Source organism: Seriola dumerili, unplaced genomic scaffold, assembly GCF_002260705.1.
Source record: "Seriola dumerili isolate Sdu_G_001 unplaced genomic scaffold, Sdu_1.0 BDQW01000025.1, whole genome shotgun sequence".
In the NCBI taxonomy this organism is placed as follows: domain Eukaryota; kingdom Metazoa; phylum Chordata; class Actinopteri; order Carangiformes; family Carangidae; genus Seriola; species Seriola dumerili.
The window spans coordinates 18,513,651-18,525,680 of NW_019174280.1; the positions used below are offsets into that span (position 1 = coordinate 18,513,651).

At 40.4% G+C, this 12,030-nt stretch overlaps 1 protein-coding gene across 1 annotated transcript in view; it reads right to left on the reverse strand.

The window, feature by feature from the left end:
* Positions 1-12,030, reverse strand: part of ryr3 (ryanodine receptor 3) — a 96,931-nt gene that overhangs the window by 14,325 nt on the left and 70,576 nt on the right. The window contains exons 65-84 of the mRNA XM_022766025.1: positions 11,872-11,921; positions 11,722-11,782; positions 11,372-11,610; positions 10,926-11,007; positions 9,356-9,486; positions 9,086-9,204; positions 8,681-8,879; positions 7,765-7,859; positions 7,300-7,445; positions 7,007-7,094; positions 6,811-6,903; positions 4,880-5,047; positions 4,123-4,182; positions 3,862-3,996; positions 3,181-3,293; positions 1,919-2,015; positions 759-871; positions 573-624; positions 407-463; positions 163-262 (exon numbers count right to left, since the gene is read on the reverse strand). Of these exons, the coding sequence (XP_022621746.1) occupies positions 163-262; positions 407-463; positions 573-624; positions 759-871; positions 1,919-2,015; positions 3,181-3,293; positions 3,862-3,996; positions 4,123-4,182; positions 4,880-5,047; positions 6,811-6,903; positions 7,007-7,094; positions 7,300-7,445; positions 7,765-7,859; positions 8,681-8,879; positions 9,086-9,204; positions 9,356-9,486; positions 10,926-11,007; positions 11,372-11,610; positions 11,722-11,782; positions 11,872-11,921 (2,198 nt within the window). The remainder of the gene's footprint in view (positions 1-162; positions 263-406; positions 464-572; positions 625-758; positions 872-1,918; positions 2,016-3,180; positions 3,294-3,861; positions 3,997-4,122; positions 4,183-4,879; positions 5,048-6,810; positions 6,904-7,006; positions 7,095-7,299; positions 7,446-7,764; positions 7,860-8,680; positions 8,880-9,085; positions 9,205-9,355; positions 9,487-10,925; positions 11,008-11,371; positions 11,611-11,721; positions 11,783-11,871; positions 11,922-12,030) is intronic.

Sequence of the window (12,030 nt, forward strand, 5' to 3'; positions counted from 1 at the left end):
AGTCAGCTTGAAGTACTTGTAAAAGAGCAGGAACGTCTCGATCATTCACTTTAAACTGCCCAGAAAACATTGTACAAGACATGCCTAACAAGGATAATAGTGGATAAGAGTGTAAATTGGCTGTGTAGCTGACTGGAGCACAAATTATCAGATAATGATTACCTTTACTGGCGCTGATCATCTGTAGCACCATCTCAGCAGCCCCACGGGCGTGCAGCCTTGCCTGCTGATACAGGATCTTCTGCTTTTCCATCTCCTTTTCCTGAACACACATACACACACACACACACACACACACACACACACACACACACACACACACACACACACACAGAGTAAATGGAAAAAGGCACATTTTTACCTGTGATAAAAGTTGCTACTGAGGGCTATGAATGAATTTAAGTACCTCAAATGTCTTTTCTTTCCCTTCTTCCTCTTCTTCCTCTTCATCCTCTGCACAGCTCTAAAGACACAAAGGTCATCATTCAAAGCTCAAGTTACATTTTATTTAGCAAGAGTAGAGACTTTTACCAGAATTATTTATCAATAAACAGAATTTAAAAGTCCTTTACCTTTGCCATCATGTCTGCATATGCAATATACAAAGGATCTTCCTCCAAGTAACTGAAAAAAGTTAAGTCACACTGCATTACTGTTTGTGTACTGTATTTTATCCTACAATAAAAGCACGTGTCTTGTGAAACATAGAAATTAAAATGCTTGTCCACTGTAACAGACTCACTCTCATACTCCCTCACCTTCTCTCTGTCAGAGCGTTGTGGCTGAAGTGGAGGATGAGTTGATGGAGAGGGTCGGGCTGGATCTCAGCCACCTCCTCTTCCTCCTCCTCCACAATCTTCATGGGGGTTTTCTGCAGGAATGCACAGGTGTGAACAGTTACCTCTGCCCAAGTATTATGTGATCACTTGTCATCCCAACACAACATTCAACATTTCCTTTATCTTCACGTACTCACCGACATTTGTCAAAAACACTGAAATGAGTCATTAACATTCAACTAGCACTGGCATGCAGATGGGTTTTTGTCATATCCTGGTGATCCGTGGAGAGGACAAGACAAGGAAAGTTAAGAGTGGATGATGAACAGTGTTGGAACCAGTTCTCCAATACATGCATGTTACAGCAAACAGATGCAAGCAGTAAGCCATTTGGTGATATGACTTGAACATGAAGAATGGTCCTGACAGTAAAGGAGCCTGACATTGAGGGACTATCACAGCTACACACATCTCCAGTCTAAACTGATCTGACAGATTTGTAGAATAAAACAATAAAAATAATCTTCTTCCCAACAAGAACAGTAAATCTGATAATTTTGCTACTGTATCTAAAGCTGTCTTTTAATCTGGTTCAATGGTTTGTTCACAGTTTTGGTGTCGATGATTTTGCTGCACATCTGAATACAAAGATCTAATATGAAATGTGGTCTTCACATGACTACGCGAGCATGCCACTGACGTCACGGCCACAAAACGTACTGTAACGTCACCTTCACACTCACACTACAGACTTACAGAGTACAGCGAAAAGACAACTGATGGGTTGGATCCAGATCTGACAGCCAAACAGCTAGTGACAGTCTCCTACTGTAGTGAAAGGCCCTCCTTACCACTGCTGTCAGAAAGGCATAGCCTGCTTTTCTAGAGCTGTGAGCGCCGGAGCTGGCCCTGTGTCTCCTGAGTTGGTCATGCAGCCTTTGACCCCTGACGGATCTCTGTTTGAAGGGTTTTGCACGCCTAGAGTGGGGGCCCCTGGGCACTTTGGGCGACATCCCCACCCGGGCGCACTCCCAAGGCTCGACAGGCGCGGAGCTAAAGAAGCATTTGGCAGACAGGACTGGCAGAGGGGTGCCAACGCAGGGCACGCGGGACGAGGGCAAGGTGAGCCCAGTACTTACTGCCAGATCCTGAACTAGCTTCTCCTCAAAGGAGTACTCCTCTGCCTCTATCCAAAGTCTCTCATAGGCCGGGATGAAGAGGTTGATAGCGCGATGCCTGGGGAGGGGGGAGGTGGGGAGGAATGGAGGGGAGTGGGGAGGGAGGTACAGTGGCATTAGGGCGGGTTCTGGTGAGTTTTTGGAGGAGGAAGGAAGGAGAGATGTAGGGGGAAGGAAGGGGTTACAGGAAGTGCAGTTCAGGCAGGGTGGTGATTGGTCAATGTGGGACCCACTGGCTCTTCTGACTGGTCACATTTGGAAACTGCAGTTACTTCCATCGGGTTTGTAAAATTCATTACACATGCACACTTTAGGAGGGATATACAGTTTTCCAACACGTCAGTAGATCTGTGAAACAATTTGTGTTTTTTTCTTGTTATTATTAGATTGACACATATTCCTTAACAAAGAGTGTGTGTTGTAAAACTGCACAACTTTTGACAAAATGTCAGATAAAAAAACAAATCTTTAAATCATCAATAGATGGCAGGAAACAAAATGACATAAAACAACTTTTTATATTTTACTGTAACCAAACATAATGTTGTAAACCATCTAGCCAACTTATCAAAGTCAAGATTGTATTTAACAGATTTCTTTCTGTCTTTCTTCTTCTCTCCTTTCTTCATTCCTTCCTTCAGGGTTCACTTGAAATGAAACAGAGGCCTGCAGCTTGCAGTGTGTTTCCACTTTCCAAATAAGTTTGTTTCCATCAATTCTTGTGCTCATTCTAGCTGACCAATCAGAATCAACAGTGCAGAAACAACTGGTTGCTAGGCAGAGATCGGTCCACAGCCTGGTGGATGAAGGGGGTAGGGGGTTGAACAGATGAAGCATTCGCCCCGTAGTTTCACTTTACCGTCAGCAGGGAGAACAGGCGGTCAAAGCTGGAGGCTTTGAATGCCCTTTCCAGCCAAACCTCCCGATAGCCATTCAGGAAGTAATTATTATTTTTGTATCTGAGAGAGGATGAGGTAGTGTTATGCAAAAAAACAACACAGAGGAGAGAATGTCATTAGGGAGGTGATGAGGGGTTTACATGGGCACACAATCAAGAAAAAATGCCCCACCCCCCCATGACTACTTGGTGATTGCTTGTTATGTACGGTTAGATTGAGACAAAGCAATGTCTTAACTCGGTTGCTTAAATAGTTCATGTCAATATCTAATTATTGACATTGTATATCAGTTCTGTGAGTGTTACAGGTGTAAAATAGAGTCACCTGGGTAGATTGTAGAGTGGAGCCATGCGGAAACAAGCCACGACAGCGCGCTTACGCTGCTTGGACAGCAGCTTCTGCCACACACACTTCTTATTCCTCAGAGGCTGCTCCACCTTAGGGCCAAGGAAATGATGCAACGTTGGGAATAACAGTGTAGTTACAATAAAAAGATGCTTTATGTAGCATTTTATCAAGACAATACCTTACAGATTGTGATAATGCATTAAGTATAGTCTCAGAATTATATGCAAGGCTGCAACTAACAATTATTCTCATTAGCCATTCATTTGTAGGTCACTTTTTCATTTAATTGTTTAGCTCATGTCAGATAATTGTGTAAAAAGACCATCACAACTGCCAAGGCGGTTTTGATCAAAAGTCTACAACCTCAAAAGGTTCAATCTTCACATTTTTGAGAAGCTGGAATTGGATAATGAATTAATCAGCAAAGTGTTTCATCGCTACAAGCTATGGCTGTGTGTCATCTACAATAGGCATTTTCCATACAAAGAGTAAGTGCTGCCGTCTGTGCTGCAGTGAGCTAATACTTTATCAGCTCATTTGATATGTCTGTCATCAAACGCATGTCTGAATAGCAACCCCATTATTGTTTAATGTATTTTCCATATTTAATGATGTTTTGTCAATATGAGAGGTCTAAAGTGAAGGCTGTGCTTTTACCTGCTCCAGATGGAAAACTGCAGCAGAGATGCTCTGGACACGGACCACTGTGTGTTCCGAGTCTATAGGTAGGTCGCTCTTCAGCACCACATCCTTGTATAGGTCCAACTGCCACTGGACTGCTGGGTCATCGGACTACAACACAAGAACAATCAAATCAATAACTGAACTACAGCAATATACTTAACAGTGCTGATGCATGTATTATTCCTTTTACTGCTCTTGCTACTGGAATTACAACTACACAGAACGTCATCTTACCTTGTCCTGGAGATGGAGATTCTGACGCAAGTGCTCCTTCACCTCATCATCTGTGTCTTTCTATGAAAGGAAGCACATTCAACATAACATAGAAAAATGTGTTATTAAACCATTGTTATACATTAAAAAGTAAAAGTAGCCATCACAGTGGACTTGAACAACATTTGTCATTCTAGAAATACTTTATATCTACTGCATCAAAAAAGGAATTTTAAATTGGTATCAAGTCCATGCTCTGTCTTAATTTATTTCAACTCTTTCTGGATAAAACCTATCAAAATAAAATAGAAGCTGAGGTCTCTATAATACAAAAACAAAAAAAAAATGGTTATGGTGGTGGTTAAACTGCTGGTAAAGCATACCATGCAGACTGAAGATAGTCCTGTCAGTACAAGTACAGTCGAAGCTACGTAAGACTGATCAAGAGGCGTGATTCTGACTTCCAATATACTGTATCTCATTAAGTATCTTTGATAGAAGATTAGGAATGTTGCACTGTAGGAAGCTTCAATGATTAACTTTGTTGGAGCCTCAACTCCAACTTCATTAAAATTATCTATCAGTGAATGAAATTATAAGACCTAGGATAACTGGAGATAAGGCTGAATATGATGACATGTGATAAGAGAAAGATTAAATGTACAAGTTGGAGCCTCTGCGTAGAAAACATTACCCTAAAATATGAATTATCATTATTTAGTTAAATACTAAGAGAGAACAAAAAGCTCTGTGCAAAAGTCATATTTCATCAGCTTACCAGACTGTAGCGTATCTTGGCCAAAGAGATGAGCTCCTGGTCACCTGGGGTGCACATGTTGAGACCAATGGGCAGCATCTTCTTCAAGGCAGCGACAATCAGAGAGGTCTGGATGGAGTAGTATTCACCACGGCGACGCTTGTGTTTCCTCTCCTGGTCTCCACCTGACTACAGAGAGAGACAGTGTTTTATTGTGATTTGTATTGTATGCTACAATATGCTATTGTGTACCATCAAGCACCAATGAAAATAACATATCAACAAATGAATGACATTTTTAAACATTTTCTAGTGCTGTCTGTTTTGTTTGACTGTTTGTTTATTTCCAAAAGTAAAAGTAAGTAATCACATTCTCTGTTTTTGATCGCTCACTTCAGAATGATGCTGTTTTGTTGGTTTTTCCAGTTTTCACTCAGCAGCATTTTGATAATTTTATATTTAAAATAGCATAATAGGCAATATTGTCTGTGACAGGACTTGCCGTAAGGGCTCAGGAAGTGTGTTACACCCTCTGAACATTAACATTAATTTGAATCACATATTAGAGACCCCGATTGCGTCAACATAAACAGCAGAGTCCTTCAGGATCAAGAGCTGAGGAACTTTTTCTCCACTGTATGCGATCATGTCAAAACAGCTCAACAGTGCAAATAAATAAGCTGTCCAGCTCTGCCAAAACTCATAAACAGTCTCACAGTGACAGCTAGTTGAGCAGCTGCTGGACCAAACACTGTCAACATCCAGATATATGACCGAACTTTACTACGACAAATATCTATATGAAATGTCTTATGTCGTAAACCCTCGATGTAGAGGTGAATTTAAGAGGTGTGAACTCATACAGATGATTTGTAGAACATCTCACATCTGCATATTCAACTCGTTCAGCGCATGTCAGGGAACTGATTAAAAACACAGGCAAAGTGCTTATGAGGACTTTTCCTTTCATTTGCAGAGTCTCTGAAATATAGTACCAAGGAGAGGGACGCTTGGGGATTCCCTCCAGAAGTATTCAGGTTGTGCTTTTCTAAAGTGCTGACATAGTGATGAGGGGAACAGGAGAGAAGTGAGAGGAGTCCAAATTAAACCCAGAGAGGACTGAGATGTACTCTGCTCCATCTCTTGGGTTCATTATAACAAGACAGATTTCATCCAGAATGAAGATGTTTGTCTCTGAAGGGAAAGAGTTTTTCTTGGAAGGCCTGTGAGTGCCTCGCCTTTACTGAGTAAATGTTATCAACAATTTCAACATTTCAAATCTAAAGGGTCTCAAAGATGATTTTTTTTTTTAATGTCTGATCATCTCAACCAGTAGATTAGTAGTAATATCTTGAGTATTTCTTGGCAGGTTAATGACATTTCTGGTTTATAGAGCTCAATTTCTGACCTATATGAAGTTCAAGCAAAGAGAATATTTGTCAATGTTGCTCCCTTCTGTTCTGTAGTAAAAATTTAAGGAAATTAATTCCTCAATTGCTGTTTCCATTCAGTCTTTAATATTTTTAAGGATAAGGCTGGCTTTTTTTTTAAAATAAATCCCAACAAACCAAACATCAAAACCACAGTGATTCTAAATGCTTCTGGACTGTCCTGCCTTTTGTGGTACTCAGCCCTAAGGTATTCCTACCAAAGTCGTAAATGTTTAAAGAGGTTCACAAATATTAAGTTTCATTTTTTAAAAAGCCTCACTAATTTTCTTTAACAGCTGGCCACTGTAGTTTTTAGAAAATATTACTAACACAGGAGTATGTAAGGACTACTTTCAGTTGCACATTAATATGCATGTGGTGCTCAGATGAGTATTTGCAGCAGCAGGATGTTTTCGTATGTGGGACTGGCTCAAATAAATTATAGTGCCAATGTTCTAGGAAATGAAAAGAAAAACATCTAGTGTATTCACTCACATCCTATGTATTATCCTATATCTTTACCTTGGACATCTTTGCCTTGCCTTCTCCAGTCAGGAAGCCCAAATTGTTGATCTCATTCTGAACCACAAAGTTTTGCTCCTCACGCTTAAAGTTCTGCATGAAGAGAACAAAAAGAAGAGGTTCCTTAGGAAATAAATCCTCAATACCAATATCCTCCCATCAAAAGCCATATTGTGATATATACAGTGAAGCTTACATGGGACTTGCACCAGAGGATAAAGATCTCAGCCACCATCCTGAAGAGCTCAGTGGAGTCTGCATCAGGCTCCTTCAACCACCTTGACCTGGAGTGGAGGAAACACACAAACCAAGTGACTCACAGGATGTCATGTTATATCTGTGAAGGAAAGGGACAACAAAGAAGCTCATATCCTACGCAAGCATTCGCACATTGAAACCAGCCTACATCTGCTACATACATAAATACCCAATAATATCTAGAAGGAGAAGGGAAAGCTCATTCTAGCTAAGTGAGCATGTACGTCATACCTGTTGTTATCCACATAACGGATAAGCATGGGGTAGAAAGCGTAGAGGTCCCTGCAGAGCACAGCAAACTCATCCAGGATGAGCAGCTCTGCCTCCTGGTTGTCACCTTTGCTGTCGGCCTTCAGCAGCTCCTCTTCAGCCACAACCTACGTTCGCAGCACATCAACAGCTCATCTTTGGAAATCAATTCATTAGACTAAATGTCCTCACACACGACCCCTTCCAACCCCATGGTGGTAATCCCATCTCTGCGTCCTCATTCAGCAAGTGGAACAAAGGTGTTTTTACTCTCAGAAGATGATGTGAATGAGCAAAATGTTCTCAGACTAGCTCCTCCAACTACTGACAGCTTCATATATACAATACAGGTTCAGCAGCTATTAATGGAGTCAGCAAAAGTATTACTGAGCAGCGGATACAATGTCAAAACTGTAACAACATGTACAGTATATTTTAAGATCTCACCTTCACTGTCTTCTTCTTTAGTTTGTCCAGTGTTGGCAGGAAGTGGGTTCTCAGCAGATCTGCTCCAGCCTTGCAGATGATTGGCTGAGAGTAGACTGGAGACAGAGACAATGAAAAAGACTGATGCTTTCAATCATAAATCAGGTGTCTGGAAGGATTTACACCCTGGATTTAGAAGACATGAGTTTTCCTTGTGTCCATGTAAGTTATTGGCTCTGGTGTCAACTGTCACAACTATCGAACTACAGTCATCACTTTACATTCACTTTACTCTACTCTTCTTAAGTAACTTTTTTTAAGATCAGCAGTTGTGCTGTTCACCTCAGTCTCTCCAAATGCAATGGGACTAACATCAGGAAATATTATCCAGAGAATAGTTAAATATAGGATACAGTGTGAATTTCCCCTTGTCTTATTTTCTTGTTTGTAAATGTGTTCAAAGTACAATATTCAAATGTGGGTTTAAAAAGTGAGTGTGCCTCAGGCCATGCTTCTTCAGCAGCCAACTATGTTACTGGGCTTTTCTTGAACTCCCACTGAAAAATGGACACTAAAAATGTAAATGTATTACTATTATTATCAGGTTCCCATATGGGTTGCCTTATTCAAAAGGGTTTTTATTATCATACTAAAGTGTTTCCTTGACCTTAAATTTGACCATTTCCTTGTTTGTTAATGTTTTTCAAATAGGAAAAGGATGAACAGGCTAGTTTCTACCTCTGTGTAGAAAAACAGCACCTCATGCAATGTAGATATATATTTCTATAAAGTGATCAATTTGTAAAATGACATTACCTGACATCCCAAAAGAACTCATTACAACCCCTGACTTTGCACTACTGTTAAAACCATAATTTGACCATTGAGAACCCCAGACAGATCACATTAATTTCTCTAACAGCCTTGAGCCTGTCACCTGCAATCCTCTTCATCCAGGGTGCGTCATCAATGCCCAGGTTGTTGTTGAGGATCCTGAGGATATTTCCCAGGATGATGCTGAGGTGTTCAGAGGTCACCATGGTGCAACACTGGGAACCTGGAGGTGAGCTCTCCGGACCTTTCTCCCACCAGTAGGACAGATAGTTGCACAGCATGGGAAGGATCACCTCAATGACCTGCAGGGTATACAGGCTGAGGGTTAAATCTCAGGATGAATGAAGGTATGAATGACAGAAGAGGCAATCAAGAGGAGATCACTGTTATTTTTGGCACCAAAAGCTCTATGACATTATAAATCAGAGTGAATCTTTTTTTGTAGGTCTAAACAGCTCAGACATGCAGCAGTTTGTATACATTCAAATATCCCATCAGCCCTTCAGACCTGTGGCATGTCACTGTAGCGAGCACCAGACTCTGAGACATCATTCACGTCTTTCAGGAGTCTGTCAAGACTCGGCATCTCTGGACACATCTCCTCCACTGTGTCTGGCATACTGAGGACTAGAAAAGAAAAACATCAGTCATTGTGATTGGACACAAACTGACAAACTGTTTCAAAGAAATCTGGATTTTGAAAGTGGTAAAAGAACTGAAAGTATATCCACAGTAATATAACAATCAAAATATAAAGGAGGATCAGTTGGAAACTCACTTGCTCTCTCTCGAGGGGTCTTGGTGTTGAAGACAGAGAGTGGGTTGTGGGCGTTAAGGTGGGGCTCCAGGAACGCCACAGGTATGGCTCCCACCAAGGTGGCCAGGCTCTCCCCCAGTGCAGGAAGATGCCTGGATATATATTCAGTATATGTAATGTAGGTATGTAGAAGCGATCCGGATATCAAGAATATCAACAAGCATTCTCTCCTTATGTCACGATTCAATATCTATTCATTGAAAGAAAAGAACGGGCTAGAAAAATAGAAAGAAATAGATATAAATAGAAATAAAATAAAAGAATAGACAAAAGATATTCGAAGGCCTACTAGTCGCATGTATTTCTATGTTGTGCGGTTGAAAAATTGTTTGCCCTTCTGCTCTCGTGAACACCTGTTCACCTATCCCCCTCATTAAAGGGCATACCGCACCTATAAATCACCTCAGCCTGTCAGGTATCAGGTCATAATATTCTTCCGGATAATAACAAAAAACAACTTCAAACACATGACAGGCATAATTCAAATCAGACATTGCATAAATTCAAATAAAGAAAATACATAAATTACTGATATGCCAAATGGCTCCAACAAAGTATATAATAACTTGTTGCAACATACAATATTAATACACTTCAAACACTTGTTTTTCTGTTTGGAAAGATCTCTGATATCCCAGCTGACGTGTTGGCATGCAAAAATCTTAAAGTTAAGTATTAGGACAATTTGCCACTAGACTTTCTGTACACAGCATTTGCAGAGGTCCACGTGTTGTCAGGGTTAATTTACACCAGGCAGCCAATCTACAGCTGTGGTCAAACCTGTTCACTTGTTATTTTACAGCTCGAGTCGGCTCAAGGTGAGAACATTTCTCTCTCAACAGTATTGGGAGGTTTTATTTGCCGTGTAACAGCCAGTTAGAGAACAATCGTACAGAATTGTGGTTTTAATGAAAACCATTTCACAGCACTCAGTGTTTTGTTGTGTCCTCTCCCCTGAGCCATGAAATCTTTTTCTGTTAATAGATTTTCAAATGTACACACACACACACACACACACACACATATACACATATACTGTGTATGTATATATATATATATATCTATAATAGATTATATATATATATACACACACACACACACACACACACACACAGCTGTTATCTTACCTGGCCAAAATCAAAACCTCTGTCTTCATTTGTAACACATACAGTTTCACATAAAATTTAGCACACATATCACTGTAGATACTACAGTGTATAATGTACTAGAGTACGTGATCTACTACATATCACCCTTAAAGCCCTGAGTGTATTTGTCACAAACATGAGTTAATGAACGAGCTCAGCAGCCATATTCTAATTAACTGCGACAAGCACAATGTAGTTTGTGTATTACCATGATATTAATTAACTCATAGAGCATGGAAATGACAGCAAGTATTCATCATTACCAGAGATTTTTAAACTTAATGATCAACTATACAGTGTTGATCATGTGTAGAAGCGACAGCCATTTAATTACATCCTATTGCAAAGCTACAGAAAACCTTAAAAAAGGAGAAGCCTCTTACCTTTCCACAAAGACGTTCTTTCCTGTTCCCAGACAATAGAAACATGTTAGGATTCTGTAGCAGGACAGCTGCACGTCATCCACTGAAACAGACAAGAAAACATTAAACGGACACTTATTTCCAATCAAAACCGTATGACTAGTGTCAGAACTTAAAGATGACATGAGGAGAAAGACAACTCCAAAGTTACTTGGTATGTCCTTAATTCAATACAATACAATACAATACAATATTGTTACTTAATTTTTTTAACCCTAAGCCTGCAATCAGACAAGAGGAGAAAAATATTTTCACAAACAAATTAGGCACATGCCTCCTTGTACAAACAAGGAGGCCTGTGTTTGTTTGTTAGAAAAGACGAAGTTTGTGAATTATGTCGAGCAATACAAAAAAAAAAAAAGAAAAAGAGAATGGTGTGTGTCTATGGAAATACAGTACAAACTCACACAGCAGGTCCACTCCAAACTCATACGTCCTTATGTGGTCAAACAGGGCAGTGAGGATGGGCAGCAGAGCCACAGTCACATAATTGATGCTCTGACTGACACTCTTCATCTGGGCACGGGACTGCATGAACTTCCCCAGTTTCAGCATCTCCACCAGCTTCTCCAAGTCCTCCGCTGCATTCTCAAAGAAAGTCTTAAACCCGGCTTTGACCAGCTCGGCGCCAGATTTCATCACCGTTCTGAGAAAAAAGATGGAGCAAAAAAGATTCATTTTCATTTGTTAGTGTTGTTCATTGTACAGGCAACAGCAGTAATATCTACTCGATTAAGTACCAATGACTTTTCCTTACCTGGTGTCAAGTGAGTGAGTGAGGATGTCCAGACAGCTCACCATCATTGCTGAGTCACTCCCTGTGAGAGAGACATTTAGTGTAGATATATGAAGAGATTCAAAGCGAAGAGGCACACAAGCACACAGACAGAGGCAGTGCCGACCTTACCAAAGAGAGAAATCCTGTGTCTGACAAGAGCTGCCAGCTTACAGAACAGGCTGGAAAAGACAGACAATAAGAAAAGAAATGAACAAAAAGCTCCCGAGAGAACAAAGAAGAGCTGAAAAAAGCAAAGCACAAGGGAGGAAAGGTTTGATGAAAATATGA